The sequence below is a fragment of the Cucumis melo genome, chromosome 9, assembly GCF_025177605.1.
Source record: "Cucumis melo cultivar AY chromosome 9, USDA_Cmelo_AY_1.0, whole genome shotgun sequence".
Taxonomy (NCBI): Eukaryota; Viridiplantae; Streptophyta; class Magnoliopsida; order Cucurbitales; family Cucurbitaceae; genus Cucumis; species Cucumis melo.
In genome coordinates, this window is record NC_066865.1 from 22,923,370 (window position 1) to 22,944,182 (window position 20,813).

General features: G+C 32.4%; 4 protein-coding genes across 4 annotated transcripts; 2 read left to right on the forward strand and 2 right to left on the reverse strand.

Moving 5' to 3' along the window:
• Nucleotides 1–309: 309 nt before the first annotated feature.
• On the reverse strand, nt 310–2,683 carry LOC103482683 (subtilisin-like protease 4). Its single transcript, XM_008438955.2, has one exon. The coding sequence runs from the start codon at nt 2,657–2,659 to the stop codon at nt 395–397; it is 2,265 nt and encodes a 754-aa protein (XP_008437177.1). The 5' UTR covers nt 2,660–2,683; the 3' UTR covers nt 310–394.
• Nucleotides 2,684–5,142: 2,459 nt separating this feature from the next.
• Nucleotides 5,143–7,490, reverse strand: LOC103483066 (subtilisin-like protease 4). The gene has a single exon (XM_008439500.3). The coding sequence runs from the start codon at nt 7,479–7,481 to the stop codon at nt 5,214–5,216; it is 2,268 nt and encodes a 755-aa protein (XP_008437722.2). The 5' UTR covers nt 7,482–7,490; the 3' UTR covers nt 5,143–5,213.
• Nucleotides 7,491–12,629: 5,139 nt separating this feature from the next.
• LOC103482684 (geraniol 8-hydroxylase-like) lies at nt 12,630–15,841 on the forward strand. Its single transcript, XM_008438956.3, has 2 exons — nt 12,630–13,555; nt 15,139–15,841. Exons 1-2 carry the CDS (start codon nt 12,665–12,667, stop codon nt 15,739–15,741), a joined length of 1,494 nt encoding a protein of 497 aa, XP_008437178.1. The 5' UTR covers nt 12,630–12,664; the 3' UTR covers nt 15,742–15,841.
• Nucleotides 15,842–17,942: 2,101 nt separating this feature from the next.
• On the forward strand, nt 17,943–20,745 carry LOC103482685 (nudix hydrolase 14, chloroplastic). The gene is made up of 7 exons (XM_008438958.3): nt 17,943–18,267; nt 18,390–18,495; nt 18,576–18,653; nt 18,959–19,051; nt 19,241–19,333; nt 19,695–19,793; nt 20,337–20,745. The coding sequence occupies exons 1-7, from the start codon at nt 18,041–18,043 to the stop codon at nt 20,571–20,573; spliced, it is 933 nt and encodes a 310-aa protein (XP_008437180.1). The 5' UTR covers nt 17,943–18,040; the 3' UTR covers nt 20,574–20,745.
• Nucleotides 20,746–20,813: the final 68 nt, after the last annotated feature.

Sequence of the window (20,813 nt, forward strand, 5' to 3'; positions counted from 1 at the left end):
GTTTTGATTCCAATTTTCAAATAGTCTTTGATAAAAGAGGTGGAACTTGAATAAGTAGACATTGTATTATATTTTAGCAATATAAGTAAGTTATATGGAAATGTAGTTGGGTAGATAAAGTACCAATGAAGGTACCATCTCAAAAGTTGATTCAATCTTCTATAAAAAAGAGTAGAAAACTCAAAACATAGTTCATCAATAATATTATGGTGCTCAATTGGTAATCAACAAACGGAATAAGATTGCATAGTTGGGAGTGATAAATTTGATTTCCTTTAAAAATTAAGTGAGATCCATTAGTTGTTAATTAATTAACTAACGATTACACCAATTCTTATTACAAATTTTGATTTGAACAAATACAACAATGTATGAAGTAGGTCTCATAACTTCCTTAGGTGAGCTTCACAGAGATTGGACTCCTCACCATGAGTTTTTTAGAAACCCATATGAGATACCCTTCACTGAATTCACTCGTTGTTCGAACAAAGTCAATCCGGCTGAAGGTTACCGAATATGTCACTTTTTCATTCAACTTTGAGAACTTCAAATTGCTTGGTGTAACTTTCACTGAAACTCCAGCTGGTGCCTCAACAATGGGGTAATAAACTGAATTAGCATCACCCACATTCGTCACTGTTCTATTAAACGTCTGTGAACCAGCTCCTAAACTCACAGCAAACGATGGATAATTCAAATCCCCTTCTCGTATTCTTGGCACCGTCGAACACGTTACTTGTTTACGAACAATAATCGACACTTGAGCATCTGTGTACAAATGGCAAAGATAAGGAATATAATCATCAGGCTGAATGTCATAGACCAATCCTGGGTTAGCTGCTTTTGATGGATTAACATGTCCGGACCCCATAGCGAAAAAGTTTGCTGGTTTCAAATCTTGATCCATGATTGGTTTCCCTTGAGGATTTCTTACATCTGCAGAGGTCATAATAGCAGATTTAATGGCAGCAGGGGACCAATTAGGATGATAACTCTTGATCAAAGCTGCAATTCCACTTAAATGAGGACAAGACATTGATGTTCCTGATATAACATTAAACGTCGATTTTGTGTTCGTGTTCGTGTTGTTGTTTAATGGGAATGGCCAAGCTGCGAGAATGTTGACACCAGGGCCCGTTATGTCAGGTTTCAAGATCCCAGGGCTTGCTTGACATGGCCCTCGTGAAGAAAAAGAAGCCATGGCAGGGGAGAAAGTGGTGGCTCTGTTTCCAAGCAGAGTTCCTTTAAATGAAATTGAAGCTTTTGGATTATGTGATGAATTTATATATGCTTTGATTTTAAGTCCATCTTCATAGCTTAAATGAGTCGTTGGAAGAACATGAGCTTCAGCTAAAGTACTAAACCCTTCTGGTTTTTGGTTTATAAGAATCATGGCAGCTCCACCACCATTTTTCACAACCAACCCTTTTGCTACTCTGCTTATTCCTCCTCCTCGTTCACATACCACGACTTTTCCTGTCACATTCAGCTTTTCAAGGGAACCTTGAATACAATATTCAGACCCTTCGATTCCGCTTTTGCCAGCGTATACAAGTGGTAAGAATTTTGATGGAAAATTTCTGGGCTGGAACAGAGATTCACCGGTGTAGACTTCGCCACTTCCAAGCTTTGCCAATGCCACGATTTTTCGATCAATAGTGCTTGCTCCAACAGTTAGAATCCATGGTGCTTCGTTGGCTAATGTGTTTTTGGAAGGGCCTGAATTCCCAGCTGAACAACTCACAAAAATTCCCTTTTTAATGGCTGCAAATGCCCCCATGGCAATAGTGTCTCTGAAAAATGGAGTCGATGGGGCACCGAGGGAGAGCGAGAGCACGTCAACACCGTCGTCGATTGCAGCATCTAACGCAGCGAGTATATCACTACTCGAACAACCATTTGGAGAACAAACTTTATACATTGCAATATGAGCTAAAGGTGCCATTCCAACAGCTTTGCCTCTTGCATTTCCCAAAGCTTCAGCACCTTTAACGAAAGTGCCTGCAGCTGTGCTTGCTGTGTGTGTGCCATGTCCATTTTCATCATTTGGTGATTTCCCAATCACGAAATTATTAGCAAGATTGAAAGTTCTTGCACCAATCAACTTGTTATTACAAATAGAAGCACCAAATTCGCATCTCCCTTTCCATTTCGCCGGTGGTGACGACATTCCTTCATCGTTAAACGAAGGATGATTTGGATGAATTCCAGTATCCAATACTCCTATGATCACTCCTTTACCAAAGTTTGAATTCTTCCATAACCCAAAATGTTTGTTCAACCCCAAATATTCAGGTGTATGAGTTGTGTGCAAATTCAATGTGGTTTCAGGCATGGCCGAGATGAAACCATCCTTCTCTTCCATTGCTTTAACTTGCTCTTTTGTAAGTCTTGCAGAGAAACCACTCATCACGTGTCGATATGAATAAAGTAACCGTGGTTGTTCGTCGGATGACGCTTCGATGGTTTCTGGTAAGAATGATGTGTACCAATTTTGGAGATCAATGGTGTCACCCAAAATCTCAAGCACTGGCTGCTTTACATGGACAATGTAGGTTTGTAAATTGGTGTTGGAAGTACTTGAAAGCTCAGTTTTCATGGCAACATAGCCATGAAAGTTTAGGAAGAAAAATATACAAATGAAAGGAAGAAAAACCATAGTTTAATGGAAACTACTTTGTGTTTTCTTATGTTTTTGGTGCCTTTGTGCTTGAGCACCCAAACATATTTATAAGGAAATGAAAATATGTTGTTAATGGTTGATTACAAGATTTTTTGTTTAGGATAATTGATCAATATACTTTATTCTATGTACATGTGACAATTCTTCATCTCATCAAAAACTTTGACTTTATCATATACAGCTTGGAACAAATTTTTATACATCTACATAATAATGTTCACATTTTTTCTTGCAAACAAAGCTTCTAATTATTCATAGTTTTTTAAACAAAAATGCAATCTTGTTGATGATTTTTTTTCATATTCTCAAAGGCATAGTGCTACTCTTTTTCCCTATCTGTTTCACAAAATAGACAAAACATAATAACATTGAACATGTAAGTAGCTCAACCAGTAAGATACATATGTAAAAACAAACCTAATGCAATTCATATGTGATATGATATATTTCTACCTTTATTTAGAAAATTACTAATGTTTACGAACCTAATCTTCTTATAGTCTAAAAATAATTAATGAAATAATTGTAATGGAATAAATCTTTGGCCAATATTTTATATTTTCGAGTATAATAAAATTGAGATAACATGAAATTTGAACCTCCCCATGTTGGACCTTTAAAGCCAATCCATGTAAATGCATAAAAGAATTCTCAATTATTTTATAAAATATTAGTTAATATAGTTGAAAGTTATATAGTGTTACACACTCAAAAATTCTTCTTAATAATAAATTAAAATGAAATACAATTAAAAAAAAACATCACTAAAACACATGTTTACTTTTATAATAATTAGGTAACATGACTTACATTGTAGCCAACTTGATCCTTAGAATCATGTCAATAGCTGTATATATATATGTTACATTTTCCCACATTGATTCCAAATATAAATAATGATTCAACATATGCATTCCCCTTAATATAAAATATATATTGTGTTATACATGACTTTTATTTTAAAGATTCATCAAGTGAAATATTAATAAGATCACTTACAAAATTATATTCGCAACAAAGAAATTTGTAGTGAGTGTGTGCGCCAAACATTAGTCCTCACCTCATTTGATAGAGGTATTGTTTTTACTTCCTTTCTTTTATAACTTGTTTTTCCCCAACTGAAAAGAATTATAAAGATATCAAAGTCTATCACCGAAAAAGGCGATAGAAGTCTATGACATATTTTGTTATATTTACAATTTTTTTAAATATTACTATATATATATACAAAATTGAGTTTTTGTCGAAATTTTTCTTTTAAAAGAAAAGACATAATTGTGAATTTTAAAGACTATATAACAATGAGATGAGTTTTTTTAAAAGATTAGAAATTAATCTGAGAATTGTTCTAATAGATTTAGGCATGATTTGATATACTGTGTATATTATATACCTTTATTTCTATCTTATTCGTCTAATTGGGTATGGGCTACGTGCTTGCACATATTGGTTCGTTTCTTTAAGAATATCGAGTTGTTTGAATACGATTTAATTTCTTTATAAAGCTTAGATTTATGTTAATAAATAGGGTTTTAGGTAAAGTTTGACACCTATTATCATATTTGTTATAGTCATCTGATATACCTAATTATGTGTCATGTTTGTCATATTTGCAATATGAAAAAAAAAAAAGAGGTGCTTTAGACTTTTTCTAAAGAAATTTATCACCTAATGCAATTTTCCTAAAATATTTCTTATATTATTTTACACGATGTGTGTGGATTTGTTAAGAAATTAAAATTACATTTTTTTTTTTGCAAGCACTTGCACATATATGTGTATAGCTTTGCTACAAAGCAGTTGTTCATAGAAAAAATGTAAAAAGAAGAAATCACCTGATTGCTATTTGTTACTAACAGTGAATTTTTATCGATGTTGAATATGCCAAAGGAACTCGAATTCTTAAGCTAGTTTCAACAAAAGATCGTAGGAAGCCATTTTTTTTTATTATTGAAAAAATGAACTTTCGTTGATCAATGATTAAACATATCGTTCCTCCTAACCAATTTCAAATAACACTTGAAAAATATTTGGTTTTGGACATTATTAGTGCATAGAAGATTTTGCTTCAATATTTGTTGTCTTAGAAAAAAAAAAGAAGTGAGGGCATGAGAAGATGTAGTCATGCAGATTATCCGTTCATGGTTGAATCTTCAAACATGTGGTAAGTATAATTCAGATGAATGATTCTTTTGTTGTTGAGTTAGCGATGTTCAAATTGGACAGTACTATACCATTGTTTAAAAAATGTACCAAACACATGATTTTTTTTACGTGCACCGATCAATGTTTCTTTATCTAATATTGAAAATTCAATATGTTAGTGTCATGAAATTGAAATTATATAATTAAGTCTGATATAGTCTATCAATTTTGAGGCTAAAATCGACAAAATTAAGTGTTTACAATTAAAATTGATATAGTCTACCAAGTTTGACGGTTAAAAATATTTTCTTCTCTAATTAAAATAGCCATGGCCTTAGCTCGCCCGTAATTAACAGTCTTTTCTCTTTTCAACTACATTTGAAGCTTAAATAAACTTAACAGAAACAGGACTCCTCACAACATATTTTTTACTTTTAGAAACCCATTTGAGATATCCTTCACCAAATTCACCTACGATTTTAACCCATCTAATCCGATTAAAAGTCACCGTAAACGTCATTGTTTGGTTGACCCTCGAGAAGAACAATTTTCTCGGCATGACCGTCATGGACACTCCCAACGGCGCCTCAACTATGGCGGTGTAAACCGAGTTCGCTTCACCCACATTTGTCACTGTTCTTTTAAACGTCTGCAGCCCTCCCAACGCAACACTAAACGAAGGATAATTCAAATCCCCTTCTCGAATACTCAGTACTAATCCGCAAATCACTGTTCTATGAACAATAATTGAAACTTCTTCATCTTTGTACAAACCACAAAGATAAGGAATGTAATCATCAGGTTGAATGTCATAAACCAATCCTGGATCAGCTGCCTTTGATGGGTTGACATGTCCCGCACCCATCGCAAAAAAGTTCGCCGGTTGCAAATCTTGATCCGTAATTGGTTCCCCTTGAGGAGTTTTTATGTTTGCAGTAGTCATAATGGCAGATTTAATGGCAGCAGGAGACCAATTAGGATGAACACTCTTGATCAATGCTGCAATCCCACTTAAATGAGGACAAGACATTGATGTTCCTGAAATAACATTAAATGTCGATTTGGTGTTCGTGTCGTTGTCTAATGGGAATGGCCAAGCTGCGAGAATGTTGACGCCAGGGCCTGTTATGTCAGGTTTCAAGATCCCAGGGCTAGGGAGACAGGGGCCTCGAGAAGAGAAAGAAGCCATGGATGGAGCTGAAAAATCATCCCCGTCTCCAATTACGGTTCCTTTAAATGAGATTGATGCAGTTGGGTTCTGTGATGAGTTTATGTAGGATTTGATCAAGACTCCTGCTTTATAGCTAACATGTGTTGCTGGAAGAACATGAGCTTCAGACAGAGTACTAAATCCATCTTCTTCTTGATTTATGAGAATCATGGCTGCCCCACCAGCATTTTTCACTACTAATCCTTTTGCAACTCTCCCAACTCCTCCTTTTCCTTCACACACAACCACTTTACCTTTTACGTCCATATTTTCAAGTGAACCTTCACCACAAAATGCATAGGTTTTGTTCTCTCTGTTTCCAGCATAAACAAGTGGTAAAAATTTGGATGGAAAGTCATTTGGTTGGTAAAGAGATTCACCTTCATATTGTTCCCCATTTCCAAGCTTGGCAACCGCCACGATTCTTCGATTAATCGTACTTGCTCCAACTGTTAAAATCCATGGAGCGTCATTAGATAACGTACTATTTAAAGGCCCTGAATTTCCTGCAGAAGAACTCACAAAAATCCCCTTTTGAATTGCTCCGAATGTGGCTACGGCTATGTTGTCCTTAAAAAAGGGAACCGAGCGAGACCCAAGTGAGATCGATAGCACATCGACACCATCGTCAATAGCGGCATCTATCCCCGCAAATACGTCACTACTCGGGCAACGTTTACCGGAACAAACTTTATAAATTGCAAGGTGAGCTAAAGGCGCTATACCAGCCGCCTTGCCTTTAGCATTTCCTAAAGCTTCAGCGTCTTCCACAAAGGCACCAGCAGCTGTGCTTGCAGTGTGTGTGCCATGTCCTTTTTCATCATTTGGTGATTCCTCCATCAAGAAATTGTTTCCAAGGTTGAAAGTTCTTGCACCAATCAATTTGTTATTGCATAAAGAGCTATTAAATTCGCATTTCCCTTTCCATTTCGCCGGTGGTGGCGACATTCCTTCATCGTTAAACGAAGGATGATTTGGATGAATTCCAGTATCCAATACTCCTACGATCACTCCTTTACCAAAGTTTGAATTTTTCCATATCCCAAATTGTTGGTTCAACCCCAAATATTCAGGGGTATGAGTTGTGTGCAGACTCATTATAGTTTCAGGCATTGCTGATATGAAACCATCCTTCTTCTCCATAGCCTTCACTTGTTCTATTGTAAGTCTTGCAGAGAAGCCACTCATTACATTTCGATACGAATAAAGCAACTGCGGCTGCTCGACAGTGGTCTCTGTCGACTTCGGTATGAATGACATGTACCAACTTTCAATATGATCGTTTGAGGATTCACCCACAAGTCTGATTTTTGGCTGCTCCACATGGACAATGTAGGTTTGAAGTTTGCTTTGGAGGGGAGTAGTTGGAAGCTCAACTTTTGCCGCAACATGGCTCTCAATGTTGAGCAAGAAAAAAATAGAGAGGAAAGGAAGAACAACCATTTTTCTTTCCTTTCCTTTTGGATTAGTGTTTTGTGTTTGATCTAATTAACATATTTTTAATTTATAGAGAAAGAAATCAATTTTTTAAAATGTTGGATAATATTTTATTTAATAAATAATACAGGGCCTGATTCATACTAACAATTTTTTAAAAAAGAAACGAATAGAAAAATAGAAATGAGCATGTGGTGGATCTCTTTAAAAAAAAAAATTTGTGCAGAAAGTATATATTATTTCTTCGTTTAAGGACGAATGTTTATTTAATAAGGATGTCCCAAATTTTAAAATATTGATCTGGTCGAAAATGTTGATGTATATCAATAATTTTAAAAAATTCTTAATAAAGATATAGTCTATTATGGATAGATTTCAATAGGTAAACCTAAATTTTACTATATCTGTATTTTCTTTTATATTTTTTTTAGTGTTTTTTTATCTGTTTGTTATCTTTGTAAATATTCAATATTTTTATTTGAATTAAATTAGGTCGAGAAAAAAAATGACGAAAATATGAATAAGAGGTTATGTATTATGTAGAGTTGTAATTAAATGAGCTTATGTGAGAACTAGCTTATTTTAATATGAATATGTTAAAGTGAGGTTTTTTTCATGAGTAGGAAAATGGGATTACAACATTAATGTTTTGTTCCTCCATTTCTCCATCATTCCCTCCAACTTCTTTCGTCACATTTTGGAATCCAAAGTCAGAAATATTTTAATACAGTACGATACAAAAGAATTTATAAAATTATATTTATCACAATTTACATTCTATTCATAGCTAAAAAATGTCAAAATGTTCTATAATAAATTTCTATTGATATAAACTTTTATCGGTGATAAACTTTTATCAGTGGTATATATCTAATTTACTCATAACAAATTGTTTTTGAAAAATTTTTCTACTGACAAACTTAAATTTTGGGTAATTATATATATATATATATATATATATATATATATATATATATATATATATATATAATTATCTAGAAAAATCTGTCATATATAATTATATTTGTTACATAAATAATAATGTAAGACGTGGGTTTTTCCTAATTTACTCCTAGCAAATTATTTTTGGAAACTTTTTCTTTTGACAAACTTAAATTAATTGTAAATATAATTAGCTAAAACAATTTACTATATATAATTATATTTGTTCCATAAATAATAATATAACATGTGGGTTTATTATAATAACAACATCAACAACAACAATAATAAATGTTGGGAAGCCATGTATCAGGTATACAACTCCATTTAATCCAAGTCAGCACACGTGAGTCAAACTAGTCAAAATGGGTGATGTGGATTGATGTAAGTCGTGTACCCGGTACATGACTTCTTTCTATTTTTTTACAATAATTTGGGGATACACCTCATTTCTAAAATTTCTTTTCTTACTACCTTAGTTTTGTCATTATTTAAAAAAACATTATTACGAAAATATTCCTATTATTACTTAAAAAGAAACCATATATCAATCGTAGAGACCTATCATAAATAGAAATCCATCCTTAATACTCTACTAAGGGTATAAAATAATTTATTTTGTCTTTTGTATATTAATGTAACCGTAAAGAAATTGATCACAAGGAAGAAAATGATCAAAAAAATGGAACTGGAAAGTGTAACGATAAATCGATAAAGGTAGAGTGTTTTTAATCATCTATCCATGTGATTATCACTATTTAGTATTATAGTATTATATTAGTGGTAACCACAAAATAGAGTTTTAATGTAGACTTATACTTCTCATTAATTCAAGAGAGAAATCATAATCAAGAAGAATCGAAAACTGAAACGAGGATCAAGAATTTCAACAACAGTGACATATGCTCAATCTCATGTTAGGCTATCATGGAGAAAGGCCAAAATCAATGTTAAAATAACCCTTTGCCAAAAAAAAAAAAAAAAAACATGAAAAGTTATTTTAAAGAATTTTTGAATACCGTTTTAGTTTGGGTTCATGATGTTTAATTTGTAGTACAAATTATATTAGTTGGAGTTAGGGTTTCTAATTTTTTTTAAGATAAAAGTTTTGAAGTATGAAATTTAGCCAAGCCAATACTACTTTTTATTGGACTTATTATTTTATCTCTAAATTCAATAAAATCTTTATTCGTTCTCGATATTAATCTTTTTTAAACCAATGTATAATATAATATGTGATTAAATATTATCTTTTAAAGAAAAAGAAATTGAAGAATTCCGTTATAATTCTAGAAAATTGTTTAAAACATTATGTTATAATTCTAGAAATTTTGGGTAAACTTCAATTTTTTTAGAAGGAAAATTGTACTGGTATCCACTATGAGAATAGGTTTTAGTAATTATAACAGATACTTTTTAAATTTTGCAAATATGACAAATTTTAATTTCTAAAATATTTTGGAGATATTTTCAACTTTAACATTTTTATTATTCTCAAATTGCCCCCATACATTCTTCTCTCTTATCGATCATCTTCCTTTGATGCTTCATCTTCCACTTTCTCTTCTTTTTTGTAAATCTCTATATCATATTTGTATTCATAATAAAAAATTAATCTAATAAGAAAAAATGTTTGTTTTTCTCAAACACTATTTTTCGTCGGTTTTATGTAGGTTCTCTCAAAAAAATTTAAAAAAAAAACAATAAAAAACTGTCGTTCATTTAATCTCCGTTTTCGGCATCTTTATCTCCTTCTTCTTCTTTTTTTCACCATTTTTTATCCAGATTTTCAATCATCGTTTTCTGTTAAATTTAAGTTCTTTTTTCAAACTTCTTTCAAATGGTTGCTTTCAAACACGACAACATTCTCACTTTTTAAAATACATTTCATTTTAAATATTTTATTATTCTCAAACTATCATTCACTAACTTATTTTCTTCTTCCGTTTTTAATGTCCTAATCATCTCGTATTTCTTCTCTCACTTTTTAAGGCCCCAATCATTATTTTTTCTTCCACTTTGTACTAGTTTTGTATATTAATGTTGTGATGTATTTATATTATATGTATTAGTTGGTTGATATACTTACTACATGATTTCCATTTATTTTCAAATTTTATGCAATTCAATGTTGTATTATTATTAAGTATATGAATGATGTAACTTAGTGTAGCAAACCTATAATATGTATCAAAATGTACTAGTGAAGTATATTAAGTGTATCATTAGAATCTCAAGTGTATCACGTGTATTTTAATCAATCGAGTGTATCAAATGATATAAAAAATATACCAACAGTACATCAAGGGTATCAAACATATGAACTGCATTAAGTGTATTAAATCTGTCGAGTGTATCATTGAAAGTATAAAATGTTTTATCAATAGCATATTAAGTGTATCAAACTTATTAACTGTATTAAACCTAATCAAGTGTATCGATAATGTAATGTATCATGCTTAGTGCATCAAGTGTCCTTAATTAATTAAGTGTATTTTCAAAGTTTAACAAATATATCAACAACATATCAAGTGAATCAAACCAATGATGTGTATCAAGTGTTATTTAATTCTTCGAGTGTATCAAGTGTTATTTAATTCTTCGAGTGTATCAACAAAACATAACAAGTGTATCAACCATACATCGAGTGTAGCAACAACACATCAAGTATATCAACAATACATCAAATGATGCGTGAAAATGTTGATAATTCTAGTGGGTAGATTTGTAATTAAATGTGGGATGAGTTTGAATTTTACGATTCTTACAAATTTAAGAGTGGTGTGGTATGAATCTAATTTATCGAACTAATTTTGCTAAATTTAAGAGTCCTTTTCTAGAAAGTACAATAAAATAATAAATAAATTGACATGAGGAAAGAGAAGATAATAAATATTTTTGTCGGATCATTTAAGTTCACTTCGTTGTTGAACCACAAATTTCTTTCCCTCTATTTCATTCATATATCATCCTCCTCAATATGTTTCTGTTTTCTTTCTTTTTCATCATTTAATTCCCATTATTGTATAAAAGGTGACACACCAATTTTCTTCCCTTCCATTTTAGTTTCTTGCTTTTACCTTTGGACAAAATTTTGAATGCATTTTAAGTTGCATTTAAAAAAAAAAAAAAAACATACATTGAGTTGTCTTAACTATATTGTTTGTTTATGTGTTCGACTTTTTCTTTCTTTTCAGATTTTCATTATTATTTTTTCTAATTTTCCCCTGCCGTGTGGCTAAAGTAAGTTTCAAAAAGTAGATACAATTGTGGTGGAAATTTTCCATCATTTTTTAGATATCCATGGAAAAGAAAATTTCATTTTCACGAAATTCAACAAAGAAATTATTCAATTTTTATTTTTTTTGAAAATTAAATTGTAAATACTGATTTTATTTTCGAAGGTAAATGCACTTACGGTTCTTGAGATTTAAAATTCATATATATCTGATCCCTAAAGTTTGAAAACAGACACTTTAGTCTCTAACGTTTGCTAAATAATTTTAAATGGTTACTAGCTTAACTTTAACTCAATAGAATACTTACTAGACCGTTAATTGCTGGCGTGAACATTAGTTATAGATATAATTGATAATTGATATTATAATATTTTTTTTGTTTTTTCTAATATAAAATTATCTTTGGTTTTTCTTTTTAATAACTGGTATTTATAATAATATTTTTTTCAACTATACAAGCATCTTTAGTTTTTTGTTTTTCAATAATATTCTTTTTTTTTTTTCAAATATAAAGTTAATTAATTCAAAGACCATTTGGAAGTATTTAGCAAATGTGGAATCAAAGTGTTTGTTTGGTTCATTTTATCCTACTATCTAATATTCATATACGTGGAATCTCTTTATCCTCCAACCATTTTAGACATGTGTTACAAATTTCCACTAAAGTTATATTGAGATTACATTTCTACTGGAGGAGGATTATACACAAACCATCTCAGTCCTACAATGCTGACCTACATATTATCTTTAGCTCCTAAATTTAATAAAAAATATGGTTTTCATCGTTCACTTGTAACCATTTTGGAAGTGATAATGTCAATAAACAAATGATTTTGGCCGACCAAGAAAAGAGAAAAGTGATTTTAACTGCTCCCAATCACATACTACGTACAAGAAATTTAAAACAAAAAAATAAATAAATAAAAATAAAAACTTTTTTCCCTACGTATATATAATCAAATGTTGAGGCTTACATTTCTTCATCCTCATTCATCAAAGTGGTAAGAGATGGACTTGTTGTGGATCTTCATTGTTCTACTTTCCATAACATGGCTAATTTCAATGATATCAAAAACAAGAACAATCGCCAAGCTCCCTCCCGGCCCAAAGCCATTGCCTCTCATTGGAAACCTTCTAGCTCTTGGCGATCAACCCCACAAATCTCTAGCCAATCTCGCCAAATCCTACGGCCCCATCATGACCTTAAAACTCGGCCAAGTCACCACCGTCGTCATCTCCTCCTCCGCCATGGCCAAACAAGTCCTCCAAACCCACGACCAATTTCTCTCCTCCAGAACCGTCCCCGACTCCATGACCACTCACAACCACGATCTTTTCGGCCTCCCGTGGATGCCCGTTTCACCTCTCTGGCGAAACCTCAGACGAGTTTGCAACACCCAGTTGCTCGCCCCCCGGATTCTCGACGCCAACGAGAACCTCCGACGAGGCCAAGTGGAAGAGCTGGTGACAGAGATATCTAGATGTGCTTTGAAAGGTGATGAGGCAGTGGACTTTGGAAAAGTGGCGTTTGTGACTACGGTGAATTTGCTTTGGAATACCATTTTTTCGGAGGATTTTGTGGACCCAAATTCGAAAATTGGGAGAGAGTTTAAAGTGGCTGTAAGAGGGATTATGGAAGAAGCTGTGAAACCGAATTTTGGAGATTATTTTCCATTGTTGAAGAGATTTGATGTGCAGGGAATTAAGAAGAGACAGAGTGTTTATTTTGATAGGATTTTTGATGTGTTGGAGCAGATAATTGATGAACGGATTGATGAACAGAAAAAAAGTTTCGGTTCTAATAAGATTAAACACGATTTCTTGCATTATCTTCTCAACCTTGGTGATGAAAATAGCGATATCAAGTTGGGGAGGGATGAGTTCAAACACTTATTAGCGGTATCTACTTCAACTCCTTCTTCTTCTTCTTTATTTTATTTTATTATCATTTTTAATTTGTTGTTAAGAATCAAAATTTTAATTATTTGGTTTAAAGTTTGGATTTGTTAATTTACAACTTACTTGGAGTTCTGTTTAAGAATGGGGTGCTTGTAAAAATAAAAAAAAATGTTTATGATAATAAGTTTCATGTCACTATATTTTCTAAATTGTAAAAGTAGCAAATTTAAAGATAGTTGTTCGATGGTCATCTAATATCTTAATTATTCGTCATATTTGCATATTTTCAACATACAAAAAAGAAATGCTATGGCAGTTTTTTTTTAAATTTTTTTGCCATGCAATTTCTCCTTTTAAGAATCAAATTTGGGTATGCATAACAAACTAAAATATACTAAAATTTCACCAGCTATAAATGGTAACATCGATTAAAATCTAAAATTATGTTATATTTAGTTCATAAATTGTTATGAACTAAAATATTTTTAAATAGAAAATGCAGAAAGGATTTATTGTGTTATAAACTATAACTTATAATGTGGTGGATTGAGAAGGACGTCACAATTTTTGGGTTTAGAGAATAGTTCTCCCCCAATTTAGTGTCTCTTTAGCCACAATTTGTTAGGTGTTAATTTTTTTCTTTACTATTTTGGCTTAAAAAAAGTCGTGCATACTAAGTTTAATTGCATGATTTCACATGAATTTTATTGTTTGTTATTACACAAAAGAGAATGATTTGAAAATCTTTCATTTTAGATCCTATTTTTACTTAAAAACTCTTATAACCAAAATGGTTGGATTTTTCAAAATTTCATAGGTTTTCAAAGTAAGTTACATAATTAATTAACCTATTTATTTTCTATTTACAAATGATAAAAATTCCATATTGGTAAATTCTTTACCTTTCTCTTTCTTTTCGATTAAACATGAAATTTTAAATACATCCGTTTCAAATCTTTGTGCATCCAAACAAAATAAACAAGTTAAAATCATTTCTGAAATTTCACATCATTTTTCAACTTTTTTAATCCAAACAAAGGTTATTAAAAATGGGTATTTTTCAAAATAGAAAAAAAAAACAAATTATTTACTTTGCATGAAAAAAAAAACACTGAAAATAAAATTGATTGTACTTAGATGTTTTTACGGCTAAATATTTTGTGAACTTTTATATTTTTTGACAATTTCTCTTTTAGAAGTTTGTTTTACGGAATGACAATTTTTTATCAGACAACTAGTCCATGGTTGATGTTGAATCGTATCTATTATCTTAGCTTTCAGCCTTCAACAACATATATAGCTTTCATGACAAATAATATTTCTTCTATCCTTTTCCCAAAATTAATTTTTTCTTTTGTTGGGTAGTTGAAGTGAGTTGTCCCACTCAATTATTGGCCTTTTGATTTTCTTTTCCTTTTCTGTGGTTGAACTCCAAGAAAAAGAAAAACAATGGTTTGTTTTCTTTTCCTTTCTATAATTTGCCTAAGCAATAATGTTAAATGTATTTCATCCAGATTAATTTGTTTCCTAAGTTTCTAGTAGATTTTTTTTTTTTTATTAAAGATTTGATTGTTGTTCTATAGGTACTATTCATTGCTGGAACCGACACAAGTTCTGCAACATTCCAATGGGCAATGGCGGAGCTATTAAAAAACCCACAAAAGCTATCAAAAGCTCAACAAGAAATCCGAAGTGTAATAGGAAAAGGAAACCCAATTAAAGAATCAGACATTTCAAGGCTACCTTATTTACAAGCAGTGATTAAAGAAACTTTGAGATTGCATTCCCCTCCTTTTCTTCTACCTCGTAAAGCATTAGAAGACGTCGAAATTTCAGGTTTCACAATCCCAAAAGACGCTCAAGTGCTGGTAAATTTATGGGCGATGGGTCGAGATTCGAACGCATGGAAAAATCCGGAAGTATTCGAGCCAGAGAGGTTCTTGGAGATGGAAATTGATATTAAAGGCAGAAATTTTGAGTTGGTTCCATTCGGTGCTGGAAGAAGGATTTGCCCTGGGTTGTCATTGGCTATGAGAATGTTGCCTTTGATGTTGGGTTCGGTTCTTCATTTCTTTGATTGGAAGCTTGAAGATGGTTGTGGACCTGATGATTTGAATATGGATGAAAAGTATGGAATCACTCTTGAAATGGCTTCTCCTTTGAGAGCTTTCCCACTTCTTGTCTAGTTTTATATATATTATTTTCAATATAAACTAGTTTTATGTTTTCCTTTATGGATGTTGATTCTCAAAAATAAATGTGCATGAAGCCCCAATTGATGGTCAATTTAAATGCTTCACTCAAAAGACTATATGATTAACTTATCTATGGGCCCCATATTTTATGGTCTGTTTACATAATGCACAAAAATAATTAGGAAAACTGTAGCAAATAGTAGAACAAAGAAAATAATTCAAAAATATAATGCAACATTTAGATTTTTTTTAAATATAACAAATATTGACAGGTATTAGAATTTTAAGTTTACCATTTACGCACGCATTTCAATCTTGATATCATCAATTTGTGATAACATATTTTTTAAATTAAAAGCTAAACTAATAATAATATTGGTGTTGATATTCATTGATAAAGATTTTTAATGAAAATAACTAATAATACAATCTCTCGAATTAAAAGCAATTGTTAATAACAACGATAGATTTAAGAAATGTGCAATGACTTAAATGGTATTTATGGCAATTGACCTAAATAACTTGTTACTAAGGTTGGTTTGCTTATTTCATTAAAGACAAAATTGAAGCTTAATTTCCAATATGGTTAATATCTATTAATAAATATATGTAGTTAGCTTTTATATTTGAAATATTTATTAATAAGATATTCAGTTGGCTAATAAAGATATTGTGTTGGTTGGGGTCGTTTCAATATATTTTCAAGTTGGTTATTATTTATTAATAAATTGGTGGAGTTGGCTGTTTTTTTCGTGACGGACTTTTTTTTACCTTGAAAATATTAACTTGTGGTTGTAAGGTATTGTTGTGGTTGAAGTGTGGAAAATATGCAACAAAGTTATGTGCCAGAGAGAAAAAGAGTTTTCTCGAAAATATTCATATTTGTGGAAGTTTAGGGACTTGTTTGACCTATGAGTTACGATACCGCACACCAAAGATAGGAGATTAAAGCAAATCAAGAATACTTGATGATCAAATTGCAAGTGGCTATATATTGTGGATGTTTAGAAACTTCTTTGATCTATGAGTTACGATACTAAAGATAGGAAATTAAAGCAAATCAAGAATACTGGCAACTTGCAAATGGCTATTGTTTGTTTTTGTACGATTGAAGTTCTAATATTTGAGTCAGTTCATAGACAGTAAGTTGATCTATGTGTAAGAGTATTGTACTTTAATTAAGTCATACATGAGCAATATAATCTCTTATCATGAGTCTGAAGCCTCCAAATAGGTCTAAGGCTCCAAATCATGGGTCTAAAACTCCGTAGATGTATTGTCATCAAAATGAATTACCGGAGTTTGATGTGTTTTATGCTTTTATATATTTTCATGTGTTCATTAATGTCTTCTCTATGCTTTTAAATAATTTCAAAGTAAGTTGTTCATTAATGTGTTCGGATGCTTTTATATATTTCCAAAGTTGTTCATTAACCATAAACAAAAATACATGCCAACGAGTCAGAATATAGTCATAATCAAGGGTCACTTGATGATCATCTTCATCCAAACCATCAACCTCTAGTAGATTTGTTCGATGACTACCTTCTGTCGACCAAATAACAAGCTTCTCCATTTGAGTTTCCTTCATGTTTATTGCTGTCCATACCAAATCGATTGGAAGATTCCTACTTCGCCTGCTTCCTCCTGAACCGTTGCTCTATCTGAGATATTTATTGGTAGGTCTCTCTAAAAAAACCGCATCCATGCTAAATATCCAACAAAAGTATAGTCCAAAAGAAAAATATAACCAAGCAAAAGAAACTAAAACAACAAACAGAGTCCGACTAAACAGTAACTGGAAACTACAAAAAAAAAACACATACAAAGAAAATTGTATCCCACAGCAAAAAGATTACACAACAAAGATTCAAACAGAATGCAGCACAAAACAAAACTTAAGAAAGACCGATAAAAATTGCTACTTTTTAACCCAGAGAAAGAGGATGACAATGTTTTGGTTTTTTTTTAGTATGATCATGAAGAGAGAAAAAAGAAGAAAAGAAAAAAAATACTGATGGGATGACGCCGGCAAGAAGACGACTGTGCTTGAAATGTGAAAGTTTCTATAAAGAAATCCAAAGAAATCCAACAAAACGGACGCAAAATCAGCAGATTTTTTTTATAAAAAAATACATAAGATGTGGCCCAATTAATTTGCACCACGTAACTGGATGCCTAGCCTGCACCTAAGTTTGAGTCACGTCACCAATGGAAGTCGTCATCTTTCTTCATCCTCTGCCATTTCAGTCCCACTTTAAGAAATAAGTCAGCGTAATCTGATTAAAAAATGACTCACTTTCTTCATCCCTCTAGTTCTCTTCGTTCGTTGGGCAAAGGGTTTCTATTTCCCTCTTCTTCCTCTTTCCTTCAGTCTAATTCAATCGCATTGCGATCCTTCTCGTGTCAAATGTCGGCCGATTCTCCAATTCGGACTCAATCCATCACCATCCCTTGCCAACTCGACCAACCTATTCAGATTCTCGCCGCACCTGGTGTCTCTGATTCGGACTTCCGGTAAGTTCGATTTCCTTTCTAATCTTCTTATAATACCAATTTTTATGCAGGCTTTGTTGATTACTTTTGAATTTTCTCGATTTTATCTTCTGGGGTTCCTTTTTCAATGCTCTATATTGCAGTAATGCTATCGATTCATCGTTGTTCAAACAATGGCTGATGAACTTGCAAAGTGAGAGTGGGATTTTGACCAAGGGAGCCATGTCCCTGAAGCGTGTTCTTATTCAGGTTTTTGAAAATGACCTCGTCGAGTTTTACTCTTGTTTTCACTTCTTGGTTATAAGGTAATTGAGGAATTTTTGGTTTAGGGAGTTGATATGTTCGGAAACAAAATTGGATTTCTCAAATTTAAAGCTGATGTCTATGATAAGCAAACCGGGAAGAAGGTAATTGGGTGATTACCATTTATTTGTTTTGTTGCTTAATTTGTTTAAGTCTTGTTTAATTGAGATAATGATCAACTTAACTGAACTGTTAAGAACACAAGGATTACTTGGGAAGTGATATTTAGTTTTAAAAATTGCTCTCATACATGCTCTAGTCGTATCTCTTTCCTTTATGTTAGATAGAATTAAGTCATGCTAGTTAGTATTATGCTAAAGAAATCAATGAGACACTAATGTAAATTTGGGTGATCGATCAATGCTGCCGTTTCTTTAATTTCTTTTTTTACGAACTAAAACTTGTATAGGTTCCAGGTATTGTTTTTGCAAGAGGACCTGCTGTTGCTGTTCTTATCCTTCTGAGTTGTGAAGGAGAAACTTATGCTGTCCTGACTGAGCAGGTTGATCTTTATTTCATTTATTTTGTTATTACTTTTTGAAGTTCATTGGTTTTATTGAGATTAAAGTGTTCGCCATGTAATTGAATTTTAATGACTGCCAGAAGTTACAACTTTTAGGTTGTTTATGTTGTAGAACACTTCTTGAAATTTGCATTCTTGATTACACTGAACTAAAATTTTGTATTTAAGGTTAGAGTTCCTGTTGGGAAGCTCATGCTGGAATTGCCTGCTGGTATGTTGGATGATGATAAGGGGGATTTTGTTGGCACTGCAGTTCGAGAGGTCTGATTTCTGTCTCATGATCTCGATCTTTTGATGTGATGTGACTTTATGTTATTTTAATTTGGAAAAAAAAGTTCCCAAAGTTTATGCTGTTGTGCTAATATGTACTGTGATTTGAGATTTCATTATTTTTTCTTTATGAAATTTTTGTTTTATCTTTAGATTTTTCCCATTTTATGCTGAAGTTGAATAAAATGTTGGTGAGGTTGATACTTACAGATGTGTGGAAGAAAAAATTATTGCACATAAAAGTACTAACATTTGAATGAAGAATCCAAGTTATGCTGGTCTTCATTAAAAGAAGATTGAAGGTTTCCTTCGACAATTTTTTGATGTGTTATTTGATGTGGTAACAATGCAGGTTGAAGAAGAAATTGGCATTCAGTTAAGGCTTGAGGACATGGTTGATCTTACTGGCTTCTTGGACCAATCAACTGGATGCAGAGTCTTTCCTTCTCCTGTAAGTTCACATTTTAACATATTTCAATGTTTGAAAAATTGGTAGTCGTGACTCGTGCGTAGGTTAGTTTTCTTTTTAGATTCTTAACGATCCATGATCGGTTAATTTGCAAAAGGTTTATTAAGAGCTACTGTCTTTTGGTAATATAAGGTACTCATTAAAGAAGAATTATAAGTTTGTCAAGTTTCCAGCCAAAGAGAATTATATTAAGGAAATAAAAGCAGGCAATGCCGATTACAACTTCCAAGTTCCCTCACCAGCCTATGATACTCAAACCTCACTCTCCCTACCGAGTATTACCGAACAAGTTTCATCTTTTCCAACTCACTCAATTGTGACTTACCCTTTTTGCAACAATTGTGTACGTCTCAACACTTGGAGGCTTATCACAGTTCTAAGGAAATCATCATACAAAAGCCACATCCAACACAACATCTTAGGTTTAGCCTTTAGGCATCGTATTTTTGTAGATTTCCCAATTGCTTTTGTTTTGCATATTATCATGACTAAACGTTATCACATATCATGCATGTTCATGATTAGGGAGGATGTGATGAGGGAATCGGTCTCTTCTTGTATCGAGGATCTGCTAGTAAAGAGACAATAGCAGAGCTGCAAGGAAAGGAAACCGGTCTCAGGGATCATGGTGAGCTTATTAAGGTTCATGTTGTTCCTTATGAAAAATTATGGCGAGTTACAGCAGATGCAAAGGCTCTAATGGCCATTGCACTCTATGAAATGGCTCAGAAGGAAGGGCTTTTGCCTTCTTTAAAACCATGATAGTGTGTTTTCTATTCACCCTATATATGATCTTTCACCTTGAACCTTGGCAAACGTTTTCTTTCTTCAGTTCCAACTTTTGCTGGGTTATGTAAAAGGGTAACAAGTTCCTTAACACACTTGTCTCAAGACAAGATCAATAACGAACTACCTTGCATTGACCAACTTTTAATTTTTTGTTACTAACAAAATCAAGTCTGCACTTCTAGGACCAAAATGTGTGTTTTCTTTTTCATAAAA